Here is a 17,422-nt window from a genome sequence, read left to right on the forward strand (position 1 = left end):
CGCCAACCATCAACGCTCAAATGACAAGCAATCATGCAAGAACAACCACATGTTCACATCTGTGCAAGAACTTCTCCCACAACGCTCTCCAACAACTTGAGTCCGTGGAACTTGGCCACGCTGTTCAAGATGTGCAGCTTCCTCTCAATCTCCTTCCGATCCATCGTTTCCACCCACACTCCACTGCAAGAGCAGTGCTCCATGAAATCACTGACCTTGAGCGTTCCACATTTCGAGCACTTCAGGTCCTGTGTCTGCCACCCGACAATGTACCCCTGGATTTGACCAATCAAGATCTCTTCCTGTGCCAACCGGTCGTATTCAGTTTGGCAGAACGGACAGCGCCATGGCTTGGTCGAGGTCTTGCTGGCGTCAACTCCGGGCTCGGGGAGTACATCTTCATCCCGACACAAATCTAGATCTCGGATCAGGCAGCAAGAGCCGCAGGTAAGTTCTGGAATCTTGAGACTTGCGCCGGGATTCTCGAAGCGGCCTTCCTTGCTGAATTCTCGTACCTCGAAAAGAGCTAGCAGCTCACGACGCAGTAACCGCGTCTCCATGGTGGTGATCTTCGACAGGCTAAGGACTTGCATGAGTAGTTTCACAAGTTCTAACACAGGATTGCGCTTCTCTTCATTAGGGTCCGACAATACCCCAGGGAGGACAGGAAAGATGTAATCAGAGGCTAACTCCGGGTGAAGGAGCTCGTCGCGCTGCCGGCGAATGAGGCCAGTGATTTGCTTCTTTAATGGCTTTGAAAATTTTTCTGCAAGGGCAGCCGAAACTTCCTGGCTATCCTCGTCACTAGGACGTCCAATTGGGATTTGCGTCAATCGTGGCGTAGAGTCGTTTGTATCCGGCCGTTTGAGGCCGTGCATGAGTTCGATATACTCCACAACCCAGTCATGGAAAATAGTCTGCATGGGTGTGGGCAATGTACGATTGAGCTGCCAGTGCATGACTGTTTCCAACTCCTGCTCATCAGACTCGACGACTTCTTGGCAACCTTTGCCACCGTAGTTGTACTCGTCGTACCAAAGCAGATAGTCCCAATACTCCTTGATTTCGAGATCGATGAAATGGAACGACGGATTGGCTCGGATGGACTTGAGCACGTACTGACTGTATGCATAGGCATTGCCCACCTCCGTCTTTGAGGTCTGGAGCAAGAGACGAGTGGAGCTTGCAAAAATGACATTTGACCCAACGCGCCTGAATTCAGCCATCAGGCGTTGGAACGATTTTCGTGACAGCATACGCACGTAGTGATGCAAAGACCGATCATAGAGACATGAAACTGGGCTCTCTACCCATCGAATCAAGTGCTGTACCATGATATCGGCCATGCTGTTTCCGTCACAAGCCTCGGTCCACCAGTGTTTAACCATTTCACGCAACACAACCGCGCCGGCTGAGGCAAATGCCTTCTCGGAATACAAGACACCGCCTCCGTTAGGGTCTGCAGACTGACCGGACGAAGCCAGAAGCGTATCTGCACCCTCCATCTCATTGATGATGGACGATGTCAGGATTGTGTTGATTGCCAGGTTGCGAACTTCCAACTCAATGCATACCGTGGTATACGCGCTTGGAACATTCACTGATGGCATAGAGACCTTCTCAAGAGGACCAGAGATATCGTCCTTTTCATACCCCGCATGATCAGGCCGTGGGTTTGAAGACCACCAGAGCACAACGTTGTTCTGTTGGAGCCGTCTTGCATACGAGATATCAATGAGGAAGCGAGGGTCATCGTTCTCCAAGTTGCAAAGAGGAACGTCACCGTATCTAGCGAGCAATGTGAGGTGCTGCACCCAAGCAGAGAGATAGAGATAGTGAGTGACCAGGCGCCTGGCAATGAAAGACTGCCATCCCAGAGGTGGGAGATCCATATCTGACACTTCAGGTTTGACCGGCAGTGTAGGGTACTCTCGAAGGATTGGAATGTCATGGCACAGGCGCTTCCTTTGTTGTGACTGGATGACCATAACGGCAGGCATGGTCTCTTCGGACTTGAACTTCTTAATCAGGTCTCCAACCTCCAGGTGGGCCTTTCTCCTAGTAGTCACTTGCGTGGTCCTGAAATGGATCTTCTCCTGATATTCGAAAGCAGCCTGTGACTGGTCTCCTTCCATGGTTTGCATTCTACGCGCGAGGAGTTCAGAGTAGATCTTGTCGAGATTCGGAAGACCCTGAACATCCCGCGTGCGGTTCAGGATCACAACATGTGCCTCGTTCTTTGTGCTGGAGAAAAGGGCAAAAATCTGCCTGTCCCCAGATGCGACATGATAGAGATAATGGAAGGCGAGTGGCGAGTCAAGGAGATACGGTTGCTCTGTGGTCGTGCGGCATAGGGTCGAAAGGTCAAAGCCGCGGTCCAAGCCTTCTCCGAGAACACCTCGCTGTTCCTCATCAAACGTACAAATGCTACCCAGCTTCAGAACTGCTCGGATGTTGAGAGGGATGTTCTTCTCGTAAACACCCTCAACGCTAGGGTGCTGAAAAAGAACATCGATCTTCTCCGCTTCGCGAAGATAAGTCTCTTCCGACAATGTTAACTTGAATAGATGGACCGAAGGATGCCCGTTGGGCAACGTGTGAGTGACCTTTTCAACCTCGCAGTCCGGCACGTCAACATCAGGAAGGGAATCCTGTTTAAGATTAACATAAATTTGCCGAGGCACTTTGACAGTGAGAGCATGAATCTTTCGGTCGATGAGAACAAATGCTCGCACAATGCCAGGCCTTCCTGTCTCGGAAAGCTGCAAAATCTGCCAGGTGTTGATGTACAGCAATTCGGCCTGGTTTCTGAAAAGATTGCTCAAGGAGTCGCCACCTGCGTTCGCTCTTTCACCGAAAAGTTGGCGGCGACGGATTCGGGCTTGTTTCTGTATCTTCCACTTCTGCTTCTGGTACTTCAGGAAGCCAACATAGTCATCCGCCATCGACGGCATCTGCGCGGGAAGGGTGGCGAAAGGATCAAGAGAGGTTTTCGATAGACCTTCCGGATGTTTTCGCTTTTGGGAGACCTTAGTCTCGGATGATGGCTTGAGCTTCTGTGTAGAGTTGGCAATGGCTTCATCCAGATCACCTGTATGCTGGACGCGATGGTCGAGAATATTCGTCGAGATGTCTGTCAATGGATTCTTCTCCGGCTTATCGGACTTGATGAACATGTCTGTCATCTTCGTTTGCTTAAACCTATCATCCTTGGTATTGATCCGCCGTTGCAGCCAGTCGGGGTGAGCGACGCGAGGAACCGGGTTACGGATCTTCTGTAACGCAGCGGGGATAGTAATGAGCTTCTGCACAACGGAGCCCAGGCGCTCAAGATAGTAGTCCCAGTCGATCACAGTACGAGGATCCATATCGCCAGGGTCATCTTTAAGCCACTTGCGCAAGAAAAAACGCTTCACGTTTTCCTCAGCAGAGAAGATCGCCACCGGAATGGCTCGTTCAGTGACAGGCGTATTTCGTGGTTTGGATGAAATGATGTATTTGCAGTTCAAGCCCTTGTCCTTCACCATCTGCTCACCCAAGAACTCTGCCAGACGCCGTGCAGTTGTGATAGACGTTGACTTCTGATTTCCATATTCTTCAAGTGTCTTTGTCATGCTCCTGTTCTCCGAAATGAGATCGATAAGTTCCTCGTCGGCCAAAGTTGCACCGTGTTCGTAAAGTACATCCAACCATCGGTCAGCTACCTTGGCCACTGCAGCATACGTCTCAGTAAGAGTAGTGCCTTCCAGGAAGAAACGGAAGATTTGTGTTTGGAAAATCTTGATCAGTTTCAGCTCTCCACGACGTTTGACCTCGAAACCCTTCAGTTCCGCCAGCGAGCCGTCATGGTTGAAAACTGCATAACGTTTCTTCAAGTTCTTATCCTCCTCCTTAGAGGTTGGCAAGATCATAGCTTTGTATGGACCATCAACTTCGAAGAAGATAGAGTTCTCACTGTTTTGCTCGTATCTGAACGTGGCTTGGTCGACCAGAGTCTGGTACTGATGATTTGTGTAGCTTCCGTGGACGAGGTGGTTCAGCATGACACAAGGATATGAGATACCCAGCTTCTTGCCGTTTTTCAAGGTGAAAGAAAAGTTCTCCGGGAAGGAGCCTGGCAACATACACCAGATACCGTCAGTGTCGAGTTCCAGAGGTCGCCCAATGCGTTCAACTAGTTCTCTTGCCATCTGAATGATGCGAGCACCTGTCAGGCACGTAACACCAGCCATTTCCATAGAATACCATCGAGATCCCTTTCTCATGACATAACCATAGAAACTGTTAAGAATGACTTTGTGGGCAAGCTGTAAGGAATCATAGAGGACGATCATCTTTTTGGCCTCTTCCACCTCCGCAGCTGATGCGCCTGAAGATTTGAGAGCATCGGTCTTGCCTTTCCAGACCTTCTGCTTGCCCTTGAAATCGTATCTTCGGTCACGGAAACTGCGGACAGTGTCGACATAAAATGGGTTCTCTCGCTGACAAATGATGGCCTCCCTGACCATTGTTTTACTGTCATGAATCTTGTGGTAAATCTTTTTGCTGTAGTCCTGAAGTCGCTTTTTGATGATGCCGGCCTGTTCTTCGATGCTCATATCACCGAAGGACCTCATCGGGCTATTCTTGTGCTTTCCAGGGAACCGTTCGTTGGCAACCGCTTGGCGAATCATATTGTATTCGTCGCGCTTAGCCGGAAGGAATTCACCTCTCCAGGCCCATGGTAGTCGCCTATCGCATGTCTTTCCAGGTCGATTGAAGTCACAAGCGGCACAGTTCGACTCTTGAATCATGGAGTCAGGTTGCAGTCGATTGGTGATCATGATGTTCGGATACATAGATGCAACGTCCAAGTGATAGATGAACGGCACTTCATCCCTGTGTGGCCTCTCTTTGAGGTCAATCAACTTGTCTGCAATCTGCTTCTTGACTTCCTCGTAGTTTGTAACATCGTCCATTGATTTCTTCTCTTCTACTTCGATACTGAACTTCAAGGCCGCATCCAGATCCCGGAGGAGCTCGTCTATCGCAGCAGGTTGCACGTTGAACGTAACAGGGATGTCACTTCGAAACACGCCGGCTTCGATACTCTCGACGTGTCCTCCGACATAAGTTTCTGATTCGAGTAGATGTCCTTCATAGAAGGATTCCGGGGGGTCTTTGTGCTTGTTCGGCAGGACGATGTTTCCTTGATACGCCTGCACCATGAGCAGCATCTCACATAGAGTTCCAGTGCCCTTTCTCAGCGTGTCGTCGGGGTTAATAGGAAGAATTGTACACAGCGAGAAGATGAAAGGATGGACATATTTCATGTAGAGGTAGTATGTTGCGACGGCATCGGAAACGGAATATTCTGCCAGGGTCTGAGGGCGTTCGCTTGCGTATGGAGTCATTAGCTCGGGGTCGAGTTCATCGGGATCATATCCAAGCTTTGCGACTGTAACAGCTTTTAGACCACGACTTCCCTGGGGCAAATAACTATCACGATTCACCCAGGCGAAGCAATCCATGTGAACGCAGTGGTCACTTTGGTAGATGTCCTCGCTGTTCTTGCGGAAACCGATCTCCCTGTACATGTCGATGCCGAGAACGCTAGCCCTAGCTTCCACGAAAGGCCAATCGAAAAAATCACCGTTATAGGTAGCAATAACAGTAGGCTTCGCTTCCTTGATATGTTCGAAGAATCGCTCTAGAACGCCGCGTTCGTCGGGTTCGTTGAAGATCATGAAAGGTCCACTGTACTCTGGCTTGGGCGTGTATTCGAAGTCATTGATGTCTTCGGATACGATCTCACGGTTGGTAATCAGGAATCCTTGCCCGTCGATCATGTAGGATATCATCATGATTTGGTCAATCACGGAGTCGGGAAATTTTAGCGGTAGCTTGGTTGTCTCGATATCGAATGCTAGAACGACAGGGTCGGCTCGCGTGAGTCGTTCTTCTATACATGTCAATGAGATGACGCCATGCTTTGCCTCTACTGTATACCATTTTCCTATTCGAATGTCTTGAAGCCGTTAGCGAACCGAAGATACTACATGTGGTGCGGGCACATACCTTTGTCAATGGAGACTCGAACATGATACGGAACATCATATTCTCGAATATCAATAATGAAATCGCTCGCATTCATAGTAGCATTAGATCGTGATTCATTAATAAGTTCATCATCAAAGAGATCAAACCCAGCATTTGCGCTATAGACCTCAGTTAGCCCGAGCTCCCCGGAAAGAACCCCACATAAATAAACATACCTAGAGATCTCCATATAAGTATCCATCACATTTACGTTTTTCTTGTTCTTCTCCGCCAGAGGAAGTAGTGTTTTGCGAACCTCCAATAAATGGCTCACACTCGCAAAGTTGAGCTGGAGAAAGGTCCGTTTGTACCCAAGCAGATGGTTTGGCAGCTTGAGGTCCTCTTTCTCCACCCGCAATACCTTCTTGATGAGCCCTTCGAACGTTCTCCGACACCAATCCTCAACCTCAGTTTCACGGCCCTTCTTCACAGCAATTAAGAAATATGGGTCGTATTCGACAGTCGCCTTGAAACTTCCACCTCCGTCTTCGAGAAAGTAATAATCCACGCCGGCGCGTCCTCCGGGGACGTTTGGATCTTCTATGGAGGTGCTGTGCATGTTGATGAGCCATCCAACTCGCTTTTCGCCGGACTCATAACGGGGGAAACCCAAGGATTCATCGATGCTGTTGGCCAGCCGGATCGCCTCGAATTTCTCATCTTGAGAGGTTGCCTCGGTGGATCGGAGCGACGAAAACTCGATTGTCTTCGTTCTTTTGGGATTAAAGGAGGCCGCGCTCGACCGGAATTTGTTCCCAAACTTGCTGGGTTTTCTTGAAGGCATTGCGACGGCGACGCGCCCACTGGCCGGGGCTGAAGATCACTGCAGAGCAAGACGATGGGGAGTTAGGCGTAACATGGAAAGGCAATGGTGTAATTAACACAGGACAAAGCTGCGCATAGTTGACTTTTGGTGAATATTAGTTTCTTAACTTTGTGAATTGGGCGTCTCTTGACAGACACAATTGAGCGCGCTCCAATGTAACTGAATTGGTCGTTGATCCACTTGCATGTTGCGGAGCCCAGATTTGCCCTACGCCATTCCGACGCGTTCGCGTTTTCTACTTTACGCGTAGTCATTGGATGATCGCGGGCCTCTCGGGGAAATTATCCGTTTCTGCTGGCTGACCGGGGAGGTACCGGATAAAAGGTTGATCCGTATACCACGCATAGTTACCCGGTAGAGAAAATGCCCGCATAAGGCATAGATTGGACATAGAGCGACGCCGAGGTATCTCAAACCCACAATTGGATCTCACATAATGGCCGACGATGCGCGGGACCCAACTACCCCTACTCAGGAAGTGAGGGAGCCTGAGCAGCAGGGTGTCCGCAAGCCGAAGCATGAGTTTCCCAAGTCGCAGGTCGGGAAGCTGTGGGATGCCTTCGGAAACCCCGAAGAGCCCGTGAATATGCTGCCTACAGCGACCACCAAGTCTGGACAAAAGGCTAAAGAAATCACGGTCACTGAGGCTATGAAAACAATGTCTCTCGATAATGCCATGAGTTTCCATAAAGCGCCGTGTGCGCGTGACTCGCTGCTGCTCGGAATCGGGGCCGGATTCGGTGTAGGCGGCATTAGGGGCGTGGTTGGAGGTAGGATATCCTAATAATATATCCAGTATAATACACGGTAGCTGATGAATTGGATGAATTTTAGGACTGCGCTCTATGTGGACCGCCTGTAACTGGGCCGTCGGTGCTTTCGCTATTACAGCGCTTGCAGCCCACGAATTCTGCCAGCGGCGTCGCGTGGAGGAATTAGACGGTATGAAACAGGCAGTGGAGTTGATGAAGGCGCTCAAAGACAAGAAACAACGTGAGAAGGAACAGAAGATCGAGGAAGCCGCACGTTTGGCAGAGGAGGAAAGGAAACGGAAGAGCTGGACCAACCTATCGAACTACAAGTTTTGGTAGGCTTTTTGTGCATCGCATGGAGTACTGGAGTTGGATGGAATCTCATTGTATAGTACTATGTATAAAGTGGGCTGGTTGCAAAAGTACATATTCCTCTCTATGTTAGGGGCTGCTGCCCTATCCAACCTTGAAGTTGTGATGTCATGTCTCGTGTCGATAATTTCAATCCAACGCCCGTTTCATTAAACCACAATAACAAATGAACGCCGGAAGTGTTAGAGATATCGTTGAGGATAGAAAGTGTGTCTCGAGAGAAGGAGGTTCATACGCATATGCATACTTATGTGAAACCCGCATCTAGACGTCAAACTTGACCCTTTTCTGAATGGCGCCAGATTGGATAGACCGTATCCTCTCAAAGTCGGCACCATCTCGGCGTTCTCGTCGCTTTTCGCGCGCCTCTCTGGCTTCACGGCTCCTCCAATCTGCGACTTGTTTCTTTCTCCTCTCTGACCTAGCCCAGGCCATTGCCGCCGTCGGTTTGAAGCCAATTCCATTCAAGCCATATCCATCATCAGTAGGGTCAGTCGGGTTGTGACCCGTAATTTCCGAGTCATGCCATGTAAGTGGGCTCTCAGCTGTATCGGTCATAAGAGGGGGTGACGCACTGCGGCTGCGCATCTTGGAGGAAGTCGTAGGGAGCTTCTTCTTGCGAGGGCTGGGTGTCGATCGTCTCTTCCTGGGAGATGGTGATCCGGTTCTAGCAATGTCAGGAGATTGGGTAGCTTCCGCAAACTCTGACTGTTCCTCTGGGCTGGGACTGATCTCCATCGAAGAGTTCGCTTCGGATAAGGCGTGAGGCTCATGGAAATCATCGTCTGAGGTAGACCAGTTCCCCGACTGTGCAGTATGTGCGACTATGCCCTGGTCTACTCCATACGGCACTGGTGACGTAGAAAGTTGATCCCCGCGGATAGCCAATCGCCCCAAGCGACCAGCGACTAGCGCTCGCGGGCTGTATCGACCCCAGTCCTCTGCGTCCCGGATCCTGGATTCCTGAGGGTTTGGGATTGAGCCGCTTGATGTAGGTGAAGCAGAAGGACTGCAGTAGTCAGATTCTTCGGACGATGCTCGCTTACGCTTAGGCGATTCAGAGGACATCGTCGGCAGGGTAGTTGGCATCATCGCGGGGCTGGGATTCATTGCGAAGGTGGGGGCATCACATCGACCGCGCCGGCTATGGTAAAGAATGACACAGAAAGTGTGCGCTAAATAATAGGCTAGCTTCTTAGTATCTGGACCAGAGTCATAAACGAAGCCATTATAACCAAGTAAATGCGGAGAGCACTGATGCTTGGGCCATGATATATAGCCGTAGGAGTGGCTGAACGAAGGGAAAGCGCAATGCGGTTGGATCCTCGCTGGGGGGGTTAAGAGGGGGAAGCTGGTCTGGGTGGTCGTCGGCCCCTTCCTCCGCCCGGTGAATAAGCATGGTCGCCCCTGTAATTTGCTTAACTTAGTAGTTAGCTAGGATTCCTCCGCTGTTGGGTCGGATTATATATCCAGGACACGGTTAGTTCCTTGGTTTGCAAATAGCTACTAGTACTTGGTGGTTACTGTAGAAGTCCTCTAGACTACTGGTACTTTCTCGCATACAGCCAATTGCCATGTCATATAAGTCTAGAACCAAAAAGCCATATCAAATTGGCAGCAAGAACTACACACAAATTTTAGCACGACACAGGCCTCAATCGAATAATTTACAAAATACCCAGCCCATCAAGTCGTCAAGGAGAAAACAGAACATGGTTGGCAAGAATAATAAAGAAAACCCATCAACGCCGCGACAATGACGCCCTCCTGTCCCAAGATTCGGTACTTTTAAACCTTCTTCTTCTTTTTGGACGGCTCAGCATCGCTGTCGTGCTTCCGCTTCTTCTTCTCGGACTCGCCCTCGCCAACGTCGGACTTGCGCTTCTTCTTCTTCTCCTCCTTCTCGCCCTTTTCCTTCTTCTCCTTCTTTTCCTTCTTGTCCTTCTTTTCCTTCTTCTCCTTCTTGTCCTTCTTCTCGGCCTTCTCATCAGCATCCTGCATCTCGGCATCGCTCTCAGCGCCGTCAATGTCCATATCAGCAAGGACAGCATCCATGGCGTTTTTCTGTAAGGACCATCAGTGATTGTTACGGAGAAAAGGGGTTTGTGGTTCACTAGTGTCCTAGCGATCACACTAGCTATGTTGACTTACCATGGCGACTTCGTTCTTGGTAGGGGCAGCACCAGTGGCGTAGAAGTCCAGACGCTCCTCAACCTGCTTCTTAAGGGCCTCTCCGAACTTGGTGGAGGGCTCCTCGGAGAAGTTGTCAATTCTGGAGGCGATGGAGCACTTGTTGGCAAGGAAGCGAGAGATGCGACCCTTGTTCTTGGGACCAGCTCTTCCAATGAAAGAGGAGTGGTACAGAAGACCGTACTTGGGGGTGTTGCCCTTGGTCTTCAAGGCTCTGAAGAGGGCCTTCTCAGCACCGAGAATCTGAACCGTCGAAGCGGGGTACTTGGACAGGTTGGTCAAGCTACCAGCGTGGGAGATCAAGCGAGCACCAACGATCTCACCAATAAGGGCAGCAAGGTTGGGGGCGACAACGCTCATCTTGGAAATCAGGTACTGGTGGAGAGACTTGCGGTACTTGGACAGGCTGACAACGCGCTGGGCGAAAGAGATAACGTTCTCCATGTCGGTCTCGGAGATCTCCTGACCCATGCTGTGCTTAGCAGCGTCGATGATACTCTGGGCGACACCCTCATCATCCTCCACAAGGGCAGCAATGTCGTGCAACTTCTCGTCGTTCAAGCTCTTCTTGTCCTGGACGAACAAGGCAATCTGCGCGTAGCGTTGGTTGTCGGAGACAATCTTGTAGAGTTCGGGGAAGTGCCAGGAGTACCATTCCCTGACTCTCATGGAGAAAGTGTTGATGGCCTTGTCGAGCTGGTCGAGGATAGCAATGGCCTGGATGATGTGGTTGTCATCGCGCTGAACGGAAAACTTAACCTTGGCGCGAGAGTAAGCGTGACCAAGACCAAGCTGAGCGGTGTCCATATCACCCTCACGCAGCTGCTTCAGCAGCTTGGTGGCGTGCAGTCTAACTCCACGAAGCATATCCTGGACGACTTCGCTGGTGTCTCCAGTCTCGCAGTCAACGAAAGAGAAGGCAGACTTGATACTTCCAGCCAAGGCCTTGTCGGCAAGACCCAGAACAACCTTCTTCTTCTTGTTAGGCTTGGGCAAGTTCAATTCGAGGAAAGAGATCAGAGTGTCCGAAGCGACACCCTCGGAGACATCGTTGATTTCACTGAGAGCCTGCTTGTTGTTCCTGGAAGTTGTCAGATTCCTGCGGGAAAGTGATCCTATGGGAAAAATTGAACCACATACTCGAAAGGCAGGAAACTGGACAGTTCGACCATTTTACCAAAACTGGCCAAGTCGTTAACACCTTCTTGAACCTCCTTCAAGCGGTTTCCAACGCTGTCACCCTGGTGGGCGACCTTGAAAAGCGAGTAGCCCATGGGGCCCTCGAACAGAAGGTAGTCGGCCATTGCGAAATTGAGGGAAGGGCCCTAAAAATTAGACAAAACGGTCCTTTACGTGCGACTTATCGAGGTCGCGTCTCAATTTCCCGGGGTTATGCGACCGTAGACCTGCCGTGGACCGACGTGGAGTTGAAGAAAAGCCTGGGAGGGTAGAATTGCAGAGTCGAGCCGTCGGAGCTCTTTTTTTTCGCGGCGGCGCTAGTGCGAACATCGAATGTGGGCTTTTTGCCAAAACTACAGCTCACCGCATTCGACGGCAAACACCACCAGGTTTGTGGCCGCGCGGGCATCGTCTTAGGGGCCTACAGCACCAGCCAGCCTTATCTTTTTCTCCGGATTCTTTCGTTGGGTTTTGTTGCTTGTCGCTCTTTCGTGCTGCAGAAATGTCTGCAACGCAGTTACTCAATCCCAAGGCCGAGTCGAGGGTATGCACGCAGTTATCCTCCATCCTTTACCCCCCCGAAACATTAGCCCCTCAGTGGCCCAGCAGAGACTAACAGTTCGCAGCGGAGAGCGGAGGCCCTGAAAGTCAACATCAGCGCCGGTGAGGGTCTTCAGGATGTCTTGAAGTCCAACCTGGGTCCCTCGGGTACCCTGAAGATGTAGGTTCCAATTTCCAATAGCATTAGACAGATGCAGAGCTGACTGATCTTAGGTTGGTGGATGGTGCAGGCGGAGTATGAAATATTCCCTCGAGTACAACGATTCGGCATTTTCACTAACAATGTTGCAAACAGATCAAGTTGACTAAAGATGGAAATGTTCTGCTGCGTGAGATGGTGAGTGATGTCTACAATTAGGAATTATCGACCCTCATGCTAACCGGTGCAGCAAATCCAAAACCCTACGGCTGTGAGCTTGACCTCCCTCCTCCGTCCCCAAACGCAATTATTAATACAGGCAAAAGGTCATGATTGCCCGGGCTGCAACGGCACAGGATGATATTACCGGTGATGGAACGACATCTGTTGTCTTGTTGGTGGGTGAGCTTCTGAAGCAGGCAAATCGACACATCTCTGAGGGCCTGCACCCTCGTGTCATCACGGATGGTTATGAGATTGCGAAGAACGAGTCTCTGAAGGTCAGTACACCAGAGTCTTAGATGGCTTGTCATCTACAATACTGAGCTATGATGGTATATAGTTCCTCGAGCAATTCAAGCTCGAACGGAAAATCGACCGTGAACTCCTCCTTTCCGTCGCGCGGACATCGCTTAGCACGAAGCTGAACAGCGCTCTGGCCGAGAAGCTTACGCCTGACATCGTCGACGCCGTCCTTGCCATCCACAGAGCTCCCGAGAAGCCCGATCTACACATGATTGAGATCATGACCATGCAACATCGCACGTCCTCTGACACCCGACTTATCCGTGGTCTTGCTCTTGACCACGGTGCCAGACACCCCGACATGCCCAAGCGTGTGGAGAACGCGTTCATCCTGACCCTGAACGTGAGTCTGGAGTACGAGAAGTCTGAGATCAACTCTGGCTTCTACTACTCTTCTGCCGAACAGAGGGATAAGTTGGTGGAGAGTGAACGCAAGTTCGTCGATGCTAAGCTGAAGAAGATCGTGGAGCTCAAGCAACAAGTTTGCGGTACCGACCCCAACAAGAGCTTCGTTGTCATTAACCAGAAGGGTATTGACCCCCTGAGCTTGGATGTTCTTGTCAAGAATGGCATCCTCGCTCTCCGGAGAGCTAAGCGGAGGAACATGGAGCGTCTTCAGCTTATCTGCGGCGGTACTGCACAGAATAGTGTAGAGGACCTGACGCCCGATGTCCTTGGATGGGCTGGCCTGGTTTACGAGCACCAGCTCGGCGAGGAGAAGTTCACTTTCGTTGAGGAAGTCAAGGACCCCAAGTCCGTCACCATCCTCATCAAGGGACCCAACCAGCACACCATCGCACAGGTAAAGGATGCCGTTCGCGACGGTCTGCGGTCCGTCTACAACACCATCGTCGACAACTGTGTCATCCCCGGTGCTGGTAGCTTCCAGGTGGCCTGCGCAGCACATCTCTCTTCTGAGGCCTTCCGCAAGTCTGTTAAGGGCAAGGCCAAGTGGGGCGTTCAGGCTTTCGCTGATGCCCTTCTTGTCATTCCCAAGACCCTCGCGGCCAACTCGGGCCACGATGTCCAGGACTCATTGGCGGCTCTGCAAGACGAGCAGTCGAACGGCAACACCGTCGGCCTGGACCTGACGACTGGTGAGCCCATGGACCCCATCCAGGAAGGTGTTTTCGACTCTTTCCGTGTGCTACGTAACTGCGTCGCGTCAAGCACGGGTATCGCCTCGAACCTCCTGCTCTGCGATGAGTTGCTGAAGGCCAGACAGATGGGCCGGCAGGGTGGACCTGGCGGTATGGATGAGTAATGTGATGGCTACGTCTAAGGCGAGTTATTGTAAAGCGAGAGCATCAGGTTCTTCCATATTCGGAATACTGGTATAGAAAAATATCCTACGTCGAAAATTGTACTTCACATACTTACGTATCCTAATCGATTCTAATCCACGAGGGAATTAATCAGGTTTCCTAAGACTGCTAGTATGGTAATGTTCCAGACGGAAAGTAATATTGCGTCGCTCATGGCTGCCTAAGGGATGGTGAGTGTCTTGACTTTTATCCTGTGAAAGTCAAAAAGTAGGCAGCGAGATCAAGTAGCATGCTCATAGCACATGCAGAGTACTATTGTCACTTGGCTGTAATGACCAGCGAACAATAAGTGAGCGAGTTGCGTAACTTGCAGAGCTAACACGTCCTACGCTAAGCTACTCATCTGTTGCAAGGTAGCATCGTCGGATGCGATGATGTTTCAGACCCTACATAGAAATACCACTATTTCCATGAGAGAAAGCTTTCAGAGGACTAGCCCGTCTATCTATAGTATTGCTAGGTATTCATTAATGATATAATGCTCCATACGGTCAGTAGCGTAAGTAGAGGCAAAAAAAAATTATACATGACACGCTGTTTCCCAATCAGGAAACATAGTGGGTAGAACGTAAGGATGGGTTCAAAAATAGGAAGTTGGCCAGGGAGCTTCTACCCAGCATCTTCGTCAACATCATCACTGTCGACATCACTCGCTTCAGTGGAATCAACGGCGGCCCATTTCCCAAGAAACCCCTCATCTCTAACAGGGTCTTGGAGCGCCATATGATGTGACTTTGCCCACTCAAGGATCTTAGACTTCCGAATTAGTAAGGCCTCGTCTGCGCCCGATCCAGCCTCGCCAGATGAATCCTTTGTCCTGCGCTTTTTGGCTGGCGTCGCAGGCTCAACGGCTCCCAGGCCTTGAAGAGCGGTGACAACATCCTCGGGCAACATCCCTGTCGCCAGACCAATGTCCTGCACTGTCATGAGCTCGTGGGTATGTTTTCGTTTGGACGTCTTCGGAGACTTCTGCTTCAGTGGCACGGAGCCAGACGCGTCTGCTTCTTTTTGTTTGCCTCCCTTTAACAATAGATACCTGGCTATTCGTTCCTGCCAGAACCGAGTATAACTCCTGTGGCCCATCTCACTGAGCGGCCGTTCCGGACCGCCTATGAGGCCACTATCGCTCTCCCAGGAACTGATCTTATAACTCACGCCCATCAACAGTTTCCCTAGCTGCTTATGTTGGTAGGGCGGGAAGACGAGGATGCATGCGAGATTGTTCGCATCCCAGGAGAGCTTCTCTTTCGAGAAGAACCCCAAGACGTAGTAATTCTCGGGGTCATTGGGGTCGGTGAAAACGAGGAGGTAGTAGAGGAAGGAGACGACGTCGTAGAAGACGGACTTATGATCTAGGAAGAGTTTGGCGAACAAGGAAAGGTTCTGCGCGTATAGTTTGTGACTTTCACCGTCTAGCTCCCACACGGAGTATCCGCCATGATCGTAGACTTTCGTTCCAGGAGGTGTTATCCGGTGTTGGCAGAGTCGCGTATGTTGCGCGTAGGCGTGGACGTCGCACGAGTAGCGGAAGCACCAACGACAGACGTACAACCTGTCTGTGTCCTTATTGACGAGATCTTCCGGATAGATAGACTGATACCATGTTGGAAAAAGGAGGTCACCCAGTACGACGTGCTTGACGTTACGGTCGGTGGATGGTTCGGTGCGCGACACAGGGTCACTGGGAGCCATTGGAGACGGGGAGGGAAACGATAGGACTAGGAACGAATGGCGTCAATTCGCGGCTTATTTCTTCCCCCTTAATGATGATTTGTTGGAGACCGGGGGCGAACGCGTTTCTGCGGAGATGCCATTTGGGACGGCGGTTTGTCGCAGGTCCTGGATTTCTTTTTTCACCTTACGCTGGTATCTTTGGATAGGCCGGGCGGGAGGATTAGCCTAAAAAGAGTTCGGAAAGGCAGTACAGCTTACTTGCATATTTTCTGCTTACTATGGAAAAGCGGAGGGATTATCAGGTGCATTGGATACAATCAATTTGTGAGCTACTATATGATACGCTCAAGCTTTCTTTTCCCTCTCAGTCTGCAGGGACACTGCTGCGGTCGTCACTAGATCACTTTTTTGGTATAGAGGATACGTAGGACCTCCATCAGACTGCGGATTCCTTCCCGTCACTAACCAGTCAGACCAGATTGACCGGGTCAGTTGATCTCCGTCACCACCCAATCATGTTACTGCCGCGCGGGGAGAAAGACAAGCTTGACTGCAACTAGTTTCGTTGCTGAGAGAGTCTTAGAGTCTTGGGATGTTGGAGAAGCCAGACTAACTAACCTTCTCATCGTCTCTTATTGACGGATTAGTTACTTGGGTTGATTACTACTAGATTTCTCCTCATCCGCAAACTTATTCATTCATACAGTAATCGTGGGAATCCACTCACCATCACGTCAAAGTCACCTTCACCACCACATGCTTATCTGGTTGCCTGGACCCCTTCCTTTCCTGTGCCTTCCCTTCCCGTTACACTGCAGCTGACCTTCGTATGACGATGGTCGGCTTCCTCTTGCGGAATCTTGTTGTCTGAACTGAGGCGAAAAGACGATCCAACGCCGAAACTAAAGCTTTCGTCCATAGGCAGCAGCAATAGTGACGACGACCGCCGCCTGCCAGCCTGTGTTCCCCCTCCTTATCGCGCCCCCGGGGTTCAGACCCTTATCCTGACGGCCTAGATTCCTGTCAAGCTTGATCCCTTTTCTTTCGTGGTGATCGCCAGCCAGCATATCTTCTCCTCTGGTCTTCTGAGTCCTTTAACTGGCTTCATTCTTACCAGCATCGCCTGCGTGCTGCGTGGTTAATCATCCATCGTCTTCTCTTGGCTTCATAACGGTCTGGGAGCGGAACTTTACTCTTCCGCGACCGTTGTTTTATCGCCGAAGATGTTGAAACCGTTCCAAATCAGAGATCTTCATGGATCTCCGTCACATACACCTGCAGAGGTGCCCTTGGCATCCACTCAACCCTTGACAAGGGAGCCATCGTCACCTAGAGCTCGTCGGGGAATCGTACAGTTGTCTGCTCCCCAGTATGATGATCTTGCATCGAATCACCCGCGGGCACGGCTGACTTATGTTGATGATGACGATGGGGAGATCATCACTGTATGTCTTATTGTATATACTGCGTCCTTTTGGTACTAATCGGTCTTTACAGGTTGGATCGTCTCTCGAACTCTCTCAGCGTCTCGATGAGCCCATTGACCCTGCAACTGCACACGACCCGATGCCGCAGGCAGCTATCTCCGAACCGATGCACCTCTTCGATATTCGACGCTCGAACTCAATAACCGAGTTGTGGAAGAAATTCCAGATAAAGCAAGAAGGCAAGGATGCGGATACCCGGGCTGGATCACCGACTGTGGACGCCCCGGCTGCTAGCGCTTCAGCAGAAGTAGGGTCAGGGACCGAGCAAGAGAACGTTGAGGCTACGAGGAACGACGACACAGCGCCACTCATGG

General features: G+C 50.8%; 6 protein-coding genes across 6 annotated transcripts; 2 read left to right on the plus strand and 4 right to left on the minus strand.

The window, feature by feature from the left end:
• Positions 1 to 53: 53 nt before the first annotated feature.
• Positions 54 to 6,862, minus strand: An16g03060 (uncharacterized protein; the record flags this gene model as incomplete). Its single annotated transcript, XM_059745018.1, has 3 exons — positions 54 to 6,007; positions 6,058 to 6,122; positions 6,255 to 6,862. 3 exons carry the CDS (start codon positions 6,860 to 6,862, stop codon positions 54 to 56), a joined length of 6,627 nt encoding a protein of 2,208 aa, XP_059605612.1.
• Positions 6,863 to 7,340: 478 nt separating this feature from the next.
• An16g03070 (uncharacterized protein) lies at positions 7,341 to 7,995 on the plus strand (the record flags this gene model as incomplete). The annotated part of the gene is made up of 2 exons (XM_001397582.3): positions 7,341 to 7,674; positions 7,739 to 7,995. 2 exons carry the CDS (start codon positions 7,341 to 7,343, stop codon positions 7,993 to 7,995), a joined length of 591 nt encoding a protein of 196 aa, XP_001397619.1.
• A 297-nt stretch (positions 7,996 to 8,292) lies between these two features.
• An16g03080 (hypothetical protein) lies at positions 8,293 to 9,609 on the minus strand (the record flags this gene model as incomplete). Its single annotated transcript, XM_001397583.3, has 2 exons — positions 8,293 to 9,435; positions 9,592 to 9,609. 2 exons carry the CDS (start codon positions 9,607 to 9,609, stop codon positions 8,293 to 8,295), a joined length of 1,161 nt encoding a protein of 386 aa, XP_001397620.3.
• A 207-nt stretch (positions 9,610 to 9,816) lies between these two features.
• An16g03090 (uncharacterized protein) lies at positions 9,817 to 11,522 on the minus strand (the record flags this gene model as incomplete). The annotated part of the gene is made up of 3 exons (XM_001397584.3): positions 9,817 to 10,092; positions 10,180 to 11,299; positions 11,359 to 11,522. 3 exons carry the CDS (start codon positions 11,520 to 11,522, stop codon positions 9,817 to 9,819), a joined length of 1,560 nt encoding a protein of 519 aa, XP_001397621.1.
• A 377-nt stretch (positions 11,523 to 11,899) lies between these two features.
• On the plus strand, positions 11,900 to 13,886 carry An16g03100 (uncharacterized protein; the record flags this gene model as incomplete). The annotated part of the gene is made up of 7 exons (XM_001397585.3): positions 11,900 to 11,941; positions 12,024 to 12,118; positions 12,172 to 12,193; positions 12,254 to 12,295; positions 12,348 to 12,368; positions 12,424 to 12,597; positions 12,660 to 13,886. 7 exons carry the CDS (start codon positions 11,900 to 11,902, stop codon positions 13,884 to 13,886), a joined length of 1,623 nt encoding a protein of 540 aa, XP_001397622.1.
• Positions 13,887 to 14,556: 670 nt separating this feature from the next.
• On the minus strand, positions 14,557 to 16,688 carry An16g03110 (uncharacterized protein; the record flags this gene model as incomplete). Its single annotated transcript, XM_059745019.1, has 10 exons — positions 14,557 to 14,916; positions 14,942 to 14,945; positions 14,984 to 15,628; positions 15,667 to 15,706; positions 15,741 to 15,810; positions 16,064 to 16,082; positions 16,273 to 16,310; positions 16,400 to 16,416; positions 16,445 to 16,493; positions 16,566 to 16,688. The coding sequence occupies 10 exons, from the start codon at positions 16,686 to 16,688 to the stop codon at positions 14,557 to 14,559; spliced, it is 1,365 nt and encodes a 454-aa protein (XP_059605613.1).
• Positions 16,689 to 17,422: the final 734 nt, after the last annotated feature.

The sequence above is a fragment of the Aspergillus niger genome (assembly GCF_000002855.4).
Source record: "Aspergillus niger supercontig An16".
NCBI classification, from domain to species: Eukaryota; Fungi; Ascomycota; class Eurotiomycetes; order Eurotiales; family Aspergillaceae; genus Aspergillus; species Aspergillus niger.